The 19,112-nt window shown below is 39.0% G+C and overlaps 1 protein-coding gene across 4 annotated transcripts in view; it reads right to left on the bottom strand.

Annotated features, from left to right (window-relative positions):
* Positions 1-19,112, bottom strand: part of Rap1gds1 (Rap1 GTPase-GDP dissociation stimulator 1) — a 113,736-nt gene that overhangs the window by 76,414 nt on the left and 18,210 nt on the right. For all 4 annotated transcript variants that reach the window (XM_041653195.1, XM_041653205.1, XM_041653216.1 and 1 more), the window contains exon 2: positions 14,632-14,739. In XM_041653195.1, the coding sequence (XP_041509129.1) occupies positions 14,632-14,739 (108 nt within the window). The remainder of the gene's footprint in view (positions 1-14,631; positions 14,740-19,112) is intronic.

Below are 19,112 nucleotides of genomic sequence, written 5' to 3'. Positions count from 1 at the left end.
TGATGAAAGCAGGATGGCCAGAGGTTCGAGGCCAGTCTCAGTCTAAAGAAGAGACCCTGTTTCACAAACAAACAACAGAAAGGGGGGTTTTAGTATTAGGACTGTTGAAAACAAGTAGAACCCCTCATAAAAATAAAGGTTGGGGGTGGTAAGGGGGCTAGCAAGCTGGCTCAGGTGAAGGCATTTGCTGCTGTCTTAGTTAGGGTTTCTACGGCTGTGATGAAACGCCATGACCAAAAAGAAAGTTGGGGAAGGAGGAGTATTAATAAACCTAATAGCTTATGCTTCAGCTTTGTTGTTCATTATTAAAGGAAGCCAGGACAGAAACTCAAACAGGGTAGCATCCTGGAGGCAGGAGCTGATGCAGAGGCCATGGAGGGGAGCTGCTTACTGGCTTGCTTCCCCTGGCCCACTCAACCCACCTTCTCATAGAACCCAGGCCACCCACCATAGACTGGGCCCTTGCCCGCTGATCCCTAATTGAGAAAATACCTGACAACTGGATCTCATCAAGGCATTTCCTCAACTGAGGCTCCTCCCTCTCTGATGATGGCAGCTGGTGTAGTTGACGCACAAAGTCAGGCAGTGCAGGCGCTAAGCTTGAAAACCCGAATTCAACAGCTGGGGCCCACACCGTGGAAGGAGAAGTGACTCATACAAGTTGTTCGTTCATCTCCACACACATGGTGTGGCACTTGTGTGAGCACATACAATAAATTAAATCTAACTGAAAAGTTTCCAGTGATGCCTTTCATAAAGGCCATTTGCTGCTGCTGAGACTTCAGGAGGGGATGACTAACAAGAGACTAGGTTAGTGTGCTATCTCAAAATGGTAAAATTAGATAACAATGAGGGGAGGCCAGCGCCCAAAGACAGCTGGTGGTATTTCAGGGAAGGCGAAAGGCCGTGTGCCATAGCTCGGCTGTTTTCTTTCTGTAGTGCTGGGGACTAATCCCAGGGCTTCACATATGTAGGCAAGCATTTTACCACAGGTAAATCCATGCCCCTGCTCCCCGAACCGTGGCAAGATCACGTTTCTCCTAAGCACTCTTTTCTATTATTTACCATTATGTGATCTTCCCTCTGCCCCTCTGACTTCTAAGGGATTTTCCTCTCCATCCCAACTTCAAGCCCCCTTGCTTTGTGTGTGCTCTTAAGTGTAGTGACACACACAGACGCCTCTTTCATCGGGCGCCATCCACAGGCTTCCTTTTGTGTGTTTATAGCGGGTCTCTCACTTTGGAGCTAGACTAGACACACAGGCTGGACGGGTTAGCCAGCAGGCCCAGGAGGGACAGTCTCCACCTCCCCAGGGTCAGGATTACAAGCACATGCTACCTCTGGCTTTTTACTTGTCTGTTTGTTAATACTCAAATGAGGGAAATTATTTAGAAAAAAATGTTTTACGTAAGTGGTCTCTCTATGCAACTGGACCGTCATAGGTATGCTTTCCTATGATTTTCTTCTTTAGATATATCACTAAGTTCTCATACATTAAAAATAACGAGTTGTGTCTTCCCGATATGAAAACATTTTACTTTCATTTTATATGAAACAGTAGTAATAAATATATAATCATTAAAAACTTTTATGGACTTTAATGAAATCTCACAATTTTTTTTTCTTCAAAAGCCTATTTCAGTACTTTCCTATTCCTCTAAACAGTATGTCAGTATCTTATTCATGGAAAACAGATTGTGAGAACATTTAGTATTTCCTTTGACTCATCTGTGGCAGCCTCCTCCTTTTCTAGCTACTGAAAAGATAACTACTTTTAAATCTTGTGAGGGTAAGTGTGACCCACAGATTTGCACATCAGCATTCTCCTAACGCTCATTAGAAATGCAAATCGCAGGCTCCGAGAAATCCGAACCCTTGCAGCCAGAGGTCCTGGCACTGTGTGTTAACAAGATCTCCAAATAATTACGCCTGTGAGAACCTTCAGGCAGTACCTGTCCATCTGGGACACTGACTCCCGTATTATTTGTTTTTCTGCTGCTATGATAGAAACACCACCGCCAACAGCAACTTACAGAATAAAGTTTATCTGGGCTTCCGGTTCCTGAGGGATGTGAAGGTGACGAATAACAGCAAGAGGCAGGCACGGTGGCGGGAGCAAGAAACTAAGAGATCACATCTTTAATCACAAGCAGGAGCACAGAGTGTGACCTGGGAAAGTGATGAATTCTCAAAGCCCCAATGTCTCCCCACATAGCACCAACAACCCAGGGCCAACCATTCAAAAACCTGTGCCCAGGAGGGTCAACCTCATGTAAACCACCACATTTCCAATAAAAATATAATGCAAGCCACCCATGTAACTTCCAATTTTCAAGCAGGCAAGTGAGTTTAATAGATATTTATATTAACTGCTTCATTATGAAATCAAAACAAAATTAAGCAAATTTATTTTATAAGTAAGTACTTGAAATGAGAGCTAACTTCTTCGTTAGCTGTCCTTTCAAATGCCCAATGACCAGATGAGACTTATAAAGCAAAGGTCTTGGACCACATTAGTAAAAAGCAGAGCATCTCCAGAAGAAAGAAGGACCCTTAAGACAACTGAGCAAAGCGCCTATGAGCTGACAGAGCTGTGCACCAGGGCCTCTGTGTATATACCATAGCTTTCAGGTAGCAGTGAATGTGTAAACAAGTGGTCTCTGACTCCTGTTCCTCCTCTTGGGGCTCTTTTCTTTCTCTGTTGGCTTGACTTGTCCAACTCTGACAGGATGGTTCTTGTTTCATCTTACTATATTTTATTTTGTAACGTTTTATTGATATCTCTTAGAAGCCTGTTCTTTTCTAAAGAGAGACAAGGTGAGCAACTGAGAGGAGTAGAGGAAGGGGAAACTGAAGTCAGTTTACACTGTATGAGATAAAAAAAAATCTATGGTTAATATGAGGGGAGGGGGAATCCATGAAACAAAAGCATTTATATGTATATTTTGAGAGTTATTTAGAATATAAGACAGTAAAAATTTGTTCACTCTGTGTTACACAAAGCAACTACATCTAGTGCTGTGAAACATAATTAAAAGATAAAACTCAAAGGCTGAAGAATTAATTGTTAAATTGAACTAATAACAAGTCAGATTATTTCCCATTGCCTTTCACTCTTTTATAATTATTCACTTTTGATATGACAGTTGATTTTTCTTCAACAGCAGCAAGAAGTATAACTCCACCAGATAGTAAACATGCCTCAACTATAGCATTTCTGATGACAAATTAGAATTTAACATTTACCTATCAGTTTCCATTATCAAATGATCAGCTTCAATCCTTATGCAGGGAGGGTATTTATTTAGACTGCCTCAAACATGGTGCTAAGTGAGACTTGAAAATGGGGAGCTATGTATTTATACATTCACTCCATAAAAGGATGACTGTATAAAAATGTTCTAAATCTAACTTTAAAATATGTATTAAACATTTGACCATAACATTGTAACAAGAAATGAACTCATCTGCATTTGAATCGTTTCCAGATATTCTAATGGGCTCACCTACACTGAGTAAGTGGACTGCTTTTTATTCTAGACATGAATAATTGATGTGCAGGACCATGACATTCCGCACAATAATAAATGGAATAAGAAAAAGGGAATAACTTTCACTCTGAGTAACTTAGCTTTCTTGAGAGAATTACACACTGTTTTCAAGTGGCAATGAATATGATTAAATACTATTCTATTTTAAAAAATAAATCTAACTAAAGATCTTCCACATTAAATGGCCCAGCACATAAATACTAGCCTAGAGATTTGCACTCAACCCTTAGATTATTAAAATTATGATAGTCGATGGAATTTTTGGAGGTTCCTTATCTCATAATGTCATGTCGGTGGTCTTTTTTTTTTTTCTTTAAATTTTAGATTTTTTTAAAAAAAAAATTTTCTTCTCTCTTTTACCCTACAAGTCCTTGTGTATATATTATGGTTTGGAGTTTAGCATTTTATGGGATTTAATTTATGGGATTCCTAAGTGTGCAAACAAGTGGATCTGTGTTTCTTTTGCCTTCTCAGGCTCTTTTCCTTCTGTTTGTTTTTGTCTAATTCTGAAGTGTTAGTTTTGTTTCATTATATTTTATTACCCCATAGAAGTCTGTTTTCTAATGAGAGGAAGGGTGGATCCAGGTGGCAGGGGAGACAGAAGGAGCTGGAAGAAGTAGAATAAGGGGAACCTTAATGAGGATATATTATATAAGAAAAAAACCTATTTTCAGTAAGAGGGAAAATATGAACTATTTATCTTTCTGATTTATGAAGAGTAAAATGACCACTTCCACACTGCAGTCGTAGATGAGTTGGTATATGCTTACTTAGCACACACACAGGCCTTGTTTAGTCCCTTAACTTTATATGGCAAGCCTGACCGTGAGGTCTGGGATCTAGCATGTGGGAGACAGTCTGATCAGATGCTAAAGAGTTGTTCTTGTCTACATGGCAAGTTCGAGGCCAACCCTGAACACATCCTATCTCAAAACGAAGGGAAAAAGAATAAGGCATAATAATGCTTTTGAACTTAGCAGTTTTCATTGAGACCTTACTTTAAAGCCAGCAAAATAATTATATCTTATATTCAGTTAGAAAATATGTATCTGATCTGAGTATCTATGAGATAAAATCACCCTATGAATGTGTGTTTCTACAATCTTTATTTTGGATATTTCCCATTCTTGGTTTTCGATCATTTACTTACTTTGAATACTCCAGGTAAAGAGCTAACTTCCTTTCTTTTTCTCCGGAGAAAGGGTCTGGGTGTATATAACCCAATCTGGCTTCCCACTCGGTTTCCCTGCCTGATTCCTGGTAGCTAGGATTAGCTATATACTGCCATTCCCAACTCCAAAAGCCCATTCCTTACTGTACTCCATCGTCAGTTTTCCATTATTTTTCCCACTTCAACAATCTTATACTTAGTGATAATATTCAGACATTCATCACGCAAGAAAATTAAAATCAAATAAATAACATGGAAAATGAAGTAGTTTTGCTTTTATTGACTTTGCATGAAACATGCGATTATGATGAGACATTTCCTTCTGTTTTATTGAATCATAGTCCCAGAGAACTTAGAAAACAATGAGGACCCTATGAGAGGCATACGTGGATCTAATGTACATGGGCAGTAGAAAAAGACAAGATCTCCTAAGTAAATTGGGAACACAGGGACCATGGGAGAGGGCTGCAGGGGAGTTGAGCAGAGAAAAATGTATAGTTCAATAAAATCAATAAAAAAATAGAAAAAAGAAATGAAAAAGTACCCCTATTGTTAGTGCTATCCAAAAATAATTTTATTGAATTAAAATGAGTTTGAGGCCAGCATGGTCTACAAGAGCTAGTTCCATGCTAGGATGGCTCCAAAGCTACAGAGAAACCCTGCCCCCTAAAAATTACATAAAAAAAGAATAAATAAATAGTAAAAGGTAGACATAGTAAAGTGTACTCTTTTTAACATTAACTGATTGACTAAGGGCTCATTGTTTAAAACAGTTTCTTTTTTAACCACTCTCTTTTTTTTAAGAAAAGGGGGTTGTATATAAAATCAAGGTGTTACATTTAATTCAGTAAAGACTGCCATTAATATTAGAAACTAAAATACAGAACTAGCCATCTCTCTGTTTATTACTGAGCTAAAAGTTCAAGCCAACTTAAGTTTTAAGGGAAAGAAGCAAGAATATCACTTTGTAGTCTCCTAGATGGAAATTCCAAAGAAAATATAAGTTTAGAGTAGAAAAAAAACTCCTGGTACTTTGAGAGAGATCATCTTAGTGATGGTTTCTACTCTTCTACTGATTAAAACTTCATGAGTAAAGGTTACTTGGGGAGGAAAACCATTCTGTATTAGTACACCATCCAAGGCAGTCAGGCAGAAACTCAGGGCAAGAACCTGGAGGCAGGAACTGAATCACAGAAGCCAGGAGAAGTGCTGTCCCAGGGCTTGCTCAACCCACTCTCTTATAGCACCAAGGACCACTATCCCAGCACTGTGTGCAATACCCACAGTGAGTTGGGTCCTCTTCCGGTGATCAACAATCAAAGAAAATGCACCACGTGCTTGTCCATCGGCTAATCTAGTGGGGGCATTTTCCCAGTCGAGGTATGTGTCAAGTTGACATAAAACTAGTCAGCACGGGGATAAACCAGTGGAGACACACAAATAAGCTCATGTTCCCTGTCTACTTAACAGTGGCTAACTCCTAGGCAAATGCCTTTATGGATAACTGGGTTCCTCTGATCGTTCTGAGTAAGAAAACAAATATCTGTTATTTATAAATTGCCCTATCTATCATAGTCTCTTAGGGAAGAACAAACTGACACAATGAGTTAGTGTTTGTAAACACTGTAGTAATTCCTCCTTATATGCAAAGTGTAAGTCCTATGTCTGAAATTGCAGACAGTATCAAACTACACACACACCTACACACACACACACACACACACACACACACACACACAGTTTGTGACTTCTCCTTAGTGTATCCAAATGGCTAGCTAGCATCATGACTTTTGCACACTGAGGTCATTATTAATATAAAGGCCATCCTAACCCAAGCTGTGCAATACCACAACAGATAATCTGATACAACATATACATTTATATAAAGTGTATATAATTAATATGTAATATACGCTATTTCCCTTAAACACACATATCTAAGATGAAGTTTAGCTTATAAATAAGAGATTAGCAATAACAATAAAACAATAGCTAAACCAAAAGATAAGCAAATGTGCTCTTGTTCTTTCACAGAATCTTGCTGTTCTATACTCACTTCTTTTCTTGTGATGATGAGATGATACACTGCCTACATGGCAAGATTAAGTGAGGCTTCACATTTCTGGCATAACACACTCCATCCATTAGAACACACTTTCTGTTCATGTTTCCACCCACAAATCTAATGTCATTTCTATTTTTTATCACATACTGTTCTCTAGACTAGTTTGAGGCACAACAGCAGAATTTGCATGATTATTTTTCTTCTCTACAATTTGATGGATGAAAAAAGGTTTGTTCTTACCATAAGCCTTTGCAACAACAGAATACAATGATTTCTTTATTTAGTGAGAACCCTTCCCTTTTCACCTAAATGAGGTACTTTGTGAGGTTTTTTTTGTCAGCATAATCAGACAGCAAACATTACCACCTTGGAGTCGTGTATTATTAAGTAATGTAAGGGTCACTGAGCACAAGTAACAAGATACTAGCGGCATCACCCTTACAGACAGACAGGCTTGTCTGATACACAGTACTGAAAACCGAGACAGCTGCTAAGAGACAAACGGGCAAGTAGCACATACCACAAGGATGATTCATGTGCCACGAAGAATGTTGCAGAACTTCATAACGCTAACATGAATTGTACACATTCTAAAAGTTATTATTTCTTTACTTCTAGAACTTCCATATTTGTGTACTAAAGCCAACACTAACTGGATTTCCTAATAATGAAGACTTTTGTACATGATTAATGATGTCAGTTAACTTGAATCAAATAAATAATCAAAGAATATTAAAGCTTCTTATAGTCTTTATCAACAATAACTCAGTGCTGCAATAATCAATATTAAAAAAATCTAAAAATATTAAGATTTCCACTATGGGTCACTATGAGGTCAGTTTTCACAAGCACCTGCTGAGTCCCTTTAAAACAGAGTTACTTCTTCCTTCACCGGAAGTATGTTTAGTGTTTCCTTTCACTTGTCTTTAGCACACTAATTACCTAGCTTTACAGGCACAATATGATCTAGTTTTGATGTTAATATTCTCTCCTCAAGTCATTCTTTTCCTCCATTACTCTATTTTTAACCTTTTCTTTCCCATACTTTCAGCCTCTTTTAATTTGTTAATTTCTAAAGTGCTTGTCATGTCTTTTCATTCTGCTAGTTAATCCAAACTAGCAGACCTTGGTCTAAACTTCACACCTTCCTATTGCTTACATGCTTATGTCCTGAAGTTTCTGACTCTGCTTTTCGTTTTCACCTTCCAAAAGCTTAAGGATATTATTAGTAGAGGTTACAGTAAGTTGTTTTTGATAACAGCTTCATGAAATGACTTCACTGGGAAAAAGAATGTTTTCAGTAGCTAAAACATTTGGTTTTGTTTTGTTTCTTTCCTGCTTCCTTCCTTATATACTTCACCTGAAATCTCTATTCAATGATTAATTTAATACAACTTATATGATGTAAAGGTAAAGACTTGAGACGAATACCTAGACTTTATTTCAAAAGCTCTCATGTCTAACCAAAACCAAAAGCAGTATTTAGTGTATGATAGTTAATCTTCGTTAACAACTTGACTGGATTTGCAATGATCAAAGAGGCTGGGAGTGGGGGTGGGAGAACACCCCTTGGTGTCTGAAAGGGCGTTTCAAGTCACAATAAGCCAGTGTGAGAAGGCACATTCTGAATGTGGGCAACATCACTCCCCGGGCTAAACAGGCGTCAGACACAACGACAATGGGGGAAATGAAAAAGCTAACCAAGCACCCGTTTCTCTGTCTCAGTTTCTCACCTCATGATATAAGTTGCTTTATTTCACTGCTCTCCTCGTCACGATGAACTGAACCTTCTGAAACCTGAGCCAAAAATACCAATCTTTCCTCTCGTTTCTGGTTAGGTATTATGGTCATGGTAACATAAAATTAATTAATACAGCACGTCTTCTAATTTTGTGCTATTCTTATTTCTATAGACACTTCTCTTCTTGTTTTCCCCAGGAATCCAAGAAGAGTAACTCCTTCATTCCCCAAAATAGTCCCCTTGATTGGCATATGGGATCCTATGCACTTTTGTTCTTTTCGTGAGGGAGGGGTGTCATGGGAACTTGCCATGTTTTATGGGCTAGTATTGAGCTCCTGGGCTCCAGGTGTGAGCAATTCTTCCATCTCAAGCTCCCCAACCTCCAGCCTTTAACTGGAACCCAAGCAAACAGCTAATACTCCAACCCAGCCTAAGTCAAAGTATAAAAATTTTCCTACCAAGTTAGTTTTCCTTTCTACAGAAAAAATGTAATGGTGTGTGCTCACCCTTGGTCCCTGGTTCCCTCTTCCCCTTTTGTGTTGCAGTTTGTGCAGTCTTTGCAAAAATCTCTCCAGAGTAGTGTCTAACTGAGTAATGACATTTAGAGGTTTACTTCTTTTCCCGATAACCTGAACTCTCTCCTACTTGTGATGAAGGCACGGATATGACTAGTTGGTTTGCCCTATTTTCTAACTGAGCTACATGCAGTTTTAATGACTATTCTGCTGAAGTCTAAAAGTCTTAATTCATCAGGGACTACCAATGTCTTCTTACCTGACCATTTTAGTTTAGTTGAGGTGTTCATGTATCATCTTCCCTTCTCTTCTTCTCTTTTTTGCCTGAGTTTATGTATGTGCACCACATGCATGTCTGGCTCCCCTGGAGCTCACTCTGAGTGGCCGTGGAGCTCATGTGAGTGCTGCTCTTGTTTGTGGACCCATCTCTCTAGCCCTCTTTCACATATCCTTCCACGCTCTGTTTAGTGTATCATTAGTATCAGCTGTAAACATCCATGAGCCATGGAAACAACAACTAAGAAATACAATGTAAATAAAAGTAAACGACTGACTTTAGCTTGCACAAGAAATAGCTTCTTTTTCTGCATTTGATAATGGGATAAAAGAGTAAAATCTACTCTAGATAAAGCTATGAAAAAGTAAAACAATACCCTTTTCTCCCATTTCTTCAGTTAGCAACAAATCTACATTAAGAGTAAATTTGGTGGAGGCTTTGATGAACATCTGGTATTTCAGCCCCTTACACAGAAGGTAGTTTTGCTACTACTAAAGGCATACATACCATAGACTAAAACCAAACGGAGGCACAGAAGACTACTGTTAGATTAATAGTGTGCTTAGAAATACAGCCTGGCTGGAAGCCAGGAATGTAAAATGAGCTAAAGAAAAGGGCTAAGAAACAAACTAAGAACTTACTAAGTCAGTAAGATTAGCAACACAGAACTAAACACCGTTTACTCACCAGGACAAATCTGGGTTTTCTAGCCAAGTTATATACTAAACACACAACTCTGTGATTTTCATTATGAGGTATTTATCATCAGGGAAGTGGCTGGGAAGCTAAAGCATGTACATGTGTACACACACACACAGACACATACACACACACTCTGAAGTGGAGGAAGTTGAACTAACTCTTGAGCAATAAGAGTTTAAGTTGATGACCATGCTGGATTGTTTCACAGATGACCCCCTCCACTCAACCCTAGCTAGGAAGTACAGTTCTCATGGTTTAAAATGGAACAAAATTAACAAGAGTTTTTGGAAAATAGAAATAAAATACTACTGTTTCTTGTCTTTGGGCCTTTAAACTGGTAGCCCCTCTTGCAGGGTGACCGAAACTCCAAACTGTTTAGGTGGCCGCAGGTAGTTCATTGCTTTAAACTCCCAGATGACAATGAAATAACATCACTGGAACTCAACAAGCATTGACTAAAAGTCATGACGCTATAAGCAGAATCAAATAAAACCAGAACAAACAGGCTGATTTCTTGGCTGGTGGCTTTCATATATTTACTAAAAATATTTAAAAAGTGAAATCGAAGTGTTTCTATGAGTGAATGCTATTAATTTAGAGCAGAGATTTACACTGAGAACTTGCTTAAGTAAAATGTATTCTGTAGAATATACTGAGTTATACAGATCTGCTTGTTTATCTTTAAAAATTGACAGACATTAAACTCAGGAAGGGAGGGAACAAAGAAAGAAGGAAACCACATTAAAGCCATACATCAAGGTTTAAAATAAATCTGATTTTAGTACCATGAAATAGCCAGTATGGAGGCAGCTTCCCAGTGAGTAGTCTGACCAGCTCTTAACCCCGTGAGCTACAATAAAGACTGGCCTGGCCTGACAAGACATGCCTATAGTAGTATATTACTGGTGCTGTAATAAATAAAGCTTGCCTAAAGATCAAAAGGCAAAGAAGCCACACCAGTCAGCCATACATGCCAGGGAGTGATGGCACACAACTTTAATCCCAGGACTCAAAAGACAGAGGCCGAGGGATCTCTGTTAGTTTAAGGCCACCCTGGGCTACACAAGATTGAATCTGTCTAAAAGAGAACCAGAGCTCACACAAAGGTGACCCAGCACTAGGCAGGTGGAGACAGGAGTGATGGCTGGGCAGAGGGAGGAATATAAAGGGAAGTCGTGGAGGGTGGAGGCTGAGGTTGCTGGAGAGCCTTGCAGGAGTGCCCCTTTGTCTGAGTCTCCGTAGAGGTAAGATCTCTCTAGTAGTTGGCTGCTTTGCTTTTCTGATCTTTAGCTCAAACCCCAGTATCCGTCTCCAGGTTTTTACTATTCATGCTATACATGTACAAAGTGGGGATAATGGCACAAAGGTTACCAGAGTAAGCAACCACGTTCTGCTTAGATTTAAGGCCTGCTACCTAGGAGAAAACATATGTCTGGTACTGTAAGCTAACCCAGAACCCAAGACTGGGAGCTCACAGGCTGCAGGGGGGAACCTACTCTACTTTGCTAAATTGACACAGGATCAAACTGCCACAGATGAAGGAAGCGTTGGGTCCTCAAAGCAGCTCCTCTGTGCAGTGAACAGTGTCAAACTTACAGTGGCTAAAAGCACAGATATCAAGACATCAAGTGACAAATGCAACCTGTGTACCACCAACCCTTCCCCACGCCTTAGGGAACACCGGCAGGTCATAAGTTCAGGAGGGCTACAGTGAAAGCATCTTCCAGACAAGGCAGGACTGATGCAGTCATAACTCATAGTGCTCCGGTTACCTGTACAGTCCAAGGCAGGCACCATTCCAGCATGGAGCAGGAAGGGCTCACAAGCTCCAACTCCCAGCTGAGAAACCATTGGCAATTCATGGTTATGAGGGGAAGAAAAGTCCATTTTCTTTATGGGTATATTTCCTAGTGGGTAGATCACACTCCAGTGGACAGCCCCACTCCCATATCATATAGATACTACAAGTTAGATCCAATCATTAACTATAAAAAAAAATAAGAAATTGAGGAAGGCTAGACCCTAAAGTAGTTATAGGGGGAACAGGAGTGAAATGATGAAAATACACTGTATGCATGGGCGAATTCTCAAGGAATTAGTAAAAGGTTGTCTGGCACGGTGGCTCACGCCTTTAATCCTAGCACTCAGGAGGCAGAGGCAGGCAGATCTCTGTGAGTTCAAGGCCACCCTGATCTACAACAAGAGTTAGTTCCAGGATGTGTAAGGTTTTATCTATATATCCAAGAATGAACTTCTGAGAGTAAGAAGAGAATGGTAGAGGTTGGAGAAAGGAAAGGGGAAGGGTAAATGATGTAATTATATTTTAATCTCAAAAATTTAAAAACTTAATCTAAAATATTTCAAAATTCTAATTTTAATTTATAATATACAGTTCCAATACTGAAATAGCCAAAGTTACAGTGTAGATACTTCAAAATTATATTTTCTTCAGTATTAAGTTTTCCAATGAATTTTTAAATCAACTACTAAACTACAAGAACCTCTTCCTGTGTCAAATTCTTTTTAGCAGTCTTAGAAATGAGAATATTTATAAACTTTATCTTAGACAGTTAAAGAAAAACTTTTTTATTATCTTCCTGGGAAGCCTTTAATTCATATTCTGTTGGTTTTGTTAAACACCTTATGGGTATATGACCTTAAGATTCTGTTCTACATAATTCTAAGACCATTTTCAATACACAAATGCAACAAGCCTGCATGTAGGTTTTGAATTTAACCCAACAATCATACCAGGTAATATTTCTTGAACCTGTCACTATCCTGTGCTTCCCTTTCTCATGTCCCTTCCTCAACTCTGGCCTTTACCCACGTTACCAAGGAAACCATCATTATACCGTCCAGTTTCTAAAGCTAATGGTTTCCTTTAAAAAAATTATCCCAGAGGGGACGAAATGAACTAACAATAGAAAAATAAAGGAAGATTAAACAGCACAACTCTTTTACAAAATTATGCTGGCCCTCAGTCTACTTAAGAGAAGCATGTCATTGTGTAAAACTGCCAGCACAGGCACTTGTAAAATTAGGTTACCATGTTCTTGCTAGTTTCTAGACCACTGCCTTTCAAAAAACTTTCCTATGGTTATAGGGATGTTTTGTATCTGTGATCTTCATAAGTCATCACCCAGCAGGCTACCAAAAAACAAAGAAGTTCATTTGAGGTTGGCATGAACAGCCAAGCTTCTGCTGTGATGAGTAGCATAGGATTAGACTTTTTTTTTTCTTTATTTCTTTACCATCTTGAGCATTATACAAATGTTCTCATTAAACTTTTTGTCTCAACTCATCAGTCATCTCTGTATTACATAGCTAGACAAGAGTTACAATCTCAAAAGGAAAGGTTATTGAAACTCAACTTTAAAGATTACATTATGGTATGAATCTGAAATACCATGATAGCCTCATGTGTTGAAGCCTGGCCACCAACAAGTGATGCTATTTGGGGAGCTGGAGTCAGTACTAGCTAAAGGAGGTTGAGTACGGTTCTTCTTTAAAGGTCCCCAACTCTGTCCCTCCATGACCTACCATAATGGATTGAAATTAAGATAAGAAATCTTTCTTCCTCCAAGTTGTTGTGGTCACCGTGACAAGAGCAGCAAATACAGATTAGCTTCGAAAGTGCTCTTTTCAATGAGGAGAATTAGAATCCATTATTCTGTATTTTCTAGGCAGTTTCATGAAATCTAAAGAGACCTGCCCACCTCTGTGTGCCTGAAATTAAAACCGTACAATATACTCTCCCCGAGTTCTCGGACAGGGCTACATAATTAGTCCATGAGGATTAATATATAATGTATAATGAAATATAAATACAGTACAACCAAGTAGGAGTATGGGAACAACTGAAGATCATTTTATAGATCGATTGATGACAGATAGATGTATATAGATATATAGATATAATATGTATATACATGTATAGAGATATAGATGTGTATATCTACATACACATCCACTCACTATGATAATGCAAAAATTGGTGATCAGACACACATTCTATCAAGTGCAATAATGCATTGGGACCATCAATGAAGAACTTTTTGATTTCTCTCTCTGGTGTTATTTACCAGACACGGAATATCAAGCTTGGCCATAGGTTTTCAGAAATTTGTGTGACCACTGTTAGTTCCTTCCAATTTAATCTATGGACAAATATATGGTCTTAAAATAAGATTTCTTTAAAAGTTGAGAAGCACTCAGAAAAACAATGTTAAGTATTTTAAATCTCCTTTGTTTCTCCTGTCTCCTCCTTACACATAAACCGTTTAGTCTTTTATTTTCTGTTTGGTTCTAAAGCACAGATGTAGGTGTTGAGGGGGGAAAAAGCCATAATGGCTCTCTCTGGAGCTGATATGTCATCCCACCCATCAATCTCCTCTTTTCTTTGACGATCAGTTGGGTTTTGAATGGCTTTTGGTGGAGGGTGGGTAGGCGGACAGAACACTGGAAACAATCTCAGCATTCACACATAAGATTCAAAAGAATTCAAAGTCTGTGAGTGCAAGTTACATGCCTAACTGTATACCGATTTCTAAACAATGCTGATCTGATCCTTTCCTAGTCTGGAATTTGAATAAACAATGGAACTTACTATTTTGAGCCAAGGCTTGAAGCAGACAATCCAAGCATCCTTCTAAGCAGTCCTCTGTCCTGTCAGCAGCTGTGATCTTCAGTTTCTTTAAGGTGTCACTGAGATTATCTGTTTACAGAAGAAAAAAAAAAACAAACAAAAAACAGAATCTTCAATATTCTAACCATCACATGGTGAAAGAAAACCCAGTAGCTCCTGGGCTACAAAAGTTCCCACTTGGCCAGTTCTCATCCTCCTAATGCTGCAACCCTTTAACACAGTTCCTCAAATTTGCTACTGTTATGAATCATAGTGTCAATATCTGATATGTGACCCCTATGAAAAGGTTGCTCAACACCTCCCAAAGGGAGCTTTAGACCACACATTGAGAACCATTGCACAAGACAGATTAGCCTCCACGCACACTCCAAATGGCCCTGAATGCATGCAGTAAAATAAGAAACAATCCCCTCGGTCATTTCCAACCATTACATTAGAATCTGTTGATCTCTTGCACATTAAATCTTTCATGTACACAGGCTGTTTATATTTCTGCATGAGTCACTTAAAAAAAACATTAGCACTGGGCTGGAGAGAAGGCTTAGTGGCTAAGAGCATTGACTGCTCTTCCAAAGTTCCTGAGTTCAATTCCCAGCAACCACATGGTGGCTCACAACCATCTGTAATGAGGTCTTGTGCCCTCTTCTGGCCTGCAGGCGTACACACAGACAGAATATTGTATACGTAATAAATAAATAAATATTTTAAAAAACATTAGCACTGAATTATGTTTATCACCAAGTGCTGACATAGCTCACTAAGCAATTTCAAATTACTGAATTTATTATATCACCACGAATCTTGTTTTTAAAGAAGCGTATTCAATATTGGGAAGCTATCGATGTAACAAATGTGATTTAAGTTTCCCATGTTTTCAATTTTCTCTTGAAAAACTCTAGTTTTATCACCAACAAGAAATATAGCTAGGTTTTTTTCTCTTTTAAGCGACAAACTATTTACCAGTGAGAAGTAAACACATTACAGACACAGTCTGTTCTCTATGATTTTAAGAAAGGAGGCAGGATGAGAAGAACTCCCGACGATCTGCAGCTGCACCAGTGTTCTTCACAACCATCGCGGTCCACAGCACAACAATGTGTCTTCCACACAGATCCAGTTTCCTACTGTAGAGCTTTTCAAATGCATCCTTAACGGCTGTGTTAAAATATATTTTCCTAGGGCTGGGGAGATGGCACAGCAGCTAAGAGGACTGGCTGCTTTTTCAGAGCACCTGGGTTTGGTTCCTAGCATCCACACAACTGTCTGTAACAACTCTAGTCCCAAGGGATCCAAATCCCTCTTCTGACCTCCAAGGGCTCTAGGAATGCAGTACACGGGCATACATGTACACAAAACATCATACACATAAAATGATAAAAGTCTACTCTATCATGAACATTCTTAAAGCTTCTTAAGGCTTATAAAACACGATAGTAAAGATTTAATACTAATACCATCTGATTGGTGTACACAGAAATATCAGCCGTCTTTTTAACTCATAAATACTAACCGTACCATTTTCAGTAAAGAAAACTAACACAGTAAAAACTGAAAATAGTGGACCAATAATAAGATCTTACTTCCAAATAACCCCCCGTGTGTGTGTGCGCGCGCGCACATGCACGCACTAGCGATCCAGCCCAAAACCTACACAAGTCTTCTATCACTCAGTTAAATCTCCATCCAAAGAGCATACATTTTAAACAAGTTTTGTACATGGCAAGTTTATGGTATCCTTATTTTAAGGAGATATATTATTCATTCTTTGGAAAAAATTAAATTTAAAAAATATGTATCAAGATGTTTTAAAAGAAAAAGGCATGTTCTAGTTCAGTAGTTCTCAACCATGTGAAGTTGGTACCCTTGAATACAGCTCCCCACATTAACTCCCAGCCATAAAATTCTTTCACTGTTACTTCATAACTGTAACTTTGCTACTGTTATGAATTGTAATATAAATATCTGATTGGCTGGATATCTGTGATGGGGTCACCAAAGGGGACTAACAATAGCTGTTCTACTCAGTGCCCACATTCTCGTTCAACCTGTATGTCCTACCCCGATACTTAGCATGTATTTAAACTGTGATACTAGATTGCACTAGAGAATAATTTACACAGAAGTCTAAATATAACATTTCTAAACTGAGTAAAAACAGAACTATTCTCCTTTTGTTTGGAGTCTCACTATGCAGCCCTAACTAGCCTTGACCATGCTAGTAGACCAGGCTGGCCTTGAGATCAAGGATCCCCTTGCCTCTGTCTCCCAAGTGTTAGCATTGAAGGTATATACCACCGTGCTCACCCAGTAAAAACAATTTTAAAGAAACAGCTCAAAATTACAACACAAAGCAATGCAATACACTGTAAGAATCACTCAATAAACACTAATTGGCTGATTTAACTGATAATCTCTACAAATACTAATATCCACGCCTTCAATCCAGGCTCCTATGTATTTTACAGTCAGAACAAATCACAGCCCAAAACTAAATATATAACCTTCTTTCTAAATTTATTCTCCCAACATGCTTTGTAAAGATCTCTCACCACCTCGGTCCACAGACACCTATCACTGACATCTGTGTCCCTCTGATGCCTTCCCTCATCACATCCTCAGTTCCACACCTGACAGCCCTCTTAAGTTCCATTTAACACGTCATCATCAGCTCAGAGGCTATCCCTGCCCATTCCACCCAAACCTTCTCTTCCTTAGCCCTCCAGGGCATTCTTTTTTTTTTTTTTTTTTTTTGGTTTTTCGAGACAGGGTTTCTCTGTGGCTTTGGAGCCTGTCCTGGAACTAGCTCTGTAGACCAGACTGGTCTTTAACTCACAGAGATCCTCCTACCTCTGCCTCCTGAGTGCTGGGATTAAAGGTGTGCACTACCATCACCTTTTTAAATTTTTTTAAAAATGAGATTTCAAGTAAAATCACAAATAAAAGCATCATGGGGCCATGCCTGATGGCTCACTCTTTTAATCTCAGTACTCAGGAGTTTGAGGTCAGCCTGGTCTACGTAGGAAATCCTAGGCTAACCAGTGTTTCGTACTCAGACCCTGTAATTTTTTTTTTTTAAATATCACATAACTTTTTAAAGGAAGCTACTCAAAAGGGGCCCAGTCCTGAAGTCTGTGCATCTCCGTGAATGTCTGCACCATGAGAAGAGACATTCTGGAACAGTGAAATTCTGCTTAGAGTTATTTATGTTGACTACCAGGTATGTGCTCTCTTGGCAGAATATAAAATAAGTCACACGTTGTCTTATATGAAAGAGATATTTTTGGGGGAAATACTTTTGCTGTTAATACATCTTCAGGCTAAAGCATAACTCTGTTGGAATATTTCCCTAGTATATATAAAGCCTTTGGTTTGAGTCTTACCACTGCAAAAACAAAAAGTGTAAAAAAACGTTTCTGCTTACTGAGGGGCTTGTCCATTTCTTTCTTATTACAATACTCATCAGCAATGGGAGATTGAGACATTTTCACTGTGTTGAATTACCAGTAAATACAAAATAGGGTTTAAATGGACTTTCTAAGAACAATAATCTGCATGGTAAAGATTCCTACCTGAGATTTCTTATCATAGTGTATATGAAAGAGTCTAAAATAGCGCCCTGTGTTTCCTACTGAGATTCAGAACCGCTAAAGACATTCTTATCATAGTGTATATGAAAGAGTCTAAAATAGCGCCCTCTGTTTCCTACTGAGATTCAGAACCGCTAAAGACATGTGCCATGGGCTCACACGGAATTTTAAACTGATAAAATTTACTGACTCCTGCCGTCACATGGAACTGTCAGGAACCGCGCTGCTGAATTTTATATTTTCTGTATTTGTCAAATGTGGGCAACCAAAGGTTTGGAGAAGTAAAACTGTTACCTTTTCCAAAAGATTAAGGCCACAAAAGGGATAAGCCAGGTGGTAGCAGCTCACATCTTTAGTCCCAGCAATCCAGGACAGAGGCAGGCGGATCTCTGTGAGTTCTAGGTCAGCCTGGTCTACAGAGTTCTTGGACAGCTAGGGCTGTTAAACAGAGAAACCCTGTCTTGAAAAACAAAACAAAGAAACAAACAAGACCACAAAGGAGGCAGAAGTGTCCACGTTCACTCTAGCTAGCTAACTAGCTACTGGACTGGACTCTGACTGTATTACCGAGTCTTGAATGCCTGGGCTCACATGACCCTCTGGTCTTAGCCTCCAGTTAGCTGGGCCTACAACTGCACAGCACCCGCTGTCCCTGGCTCCTCTCAGTATATTAACCTCATCAGTTATTCCTGTGCAGGGAATGAAGGGGACGGAGGTGGCTGCCCAGTGAGGCAGAGAGGGCCGGAGGTGTCACTGTGATAGATGATGCTCCATTAGGAAGCCTGAGGCCAATAGGAAAAAAGTTGTCAGCCTAATCATTTTTATTTTCCAATATATGCTTTTAAAATTGAGAGA

The sequence above is a fragment of the Microtus oregoni genome, unplaced genomic scaffold (assembly GCF_018167655.1).
Source record: "Microtus oregoni isolate MIOR12 unplaced genomic scaffold, Mior012 000000F_ref0000247, whole genome shotgun sequence".
Lineage (NCBI taxonomy): Eukaryota > Metazoa > Chordata > Mammalia > Rodentia > Cricetidae > Microtus > Microtus oregoni.
Note: the sequence above shows the minus strand (reverse complement) of the source record. Positions and strands in the feature narration are given on the sequence as shown.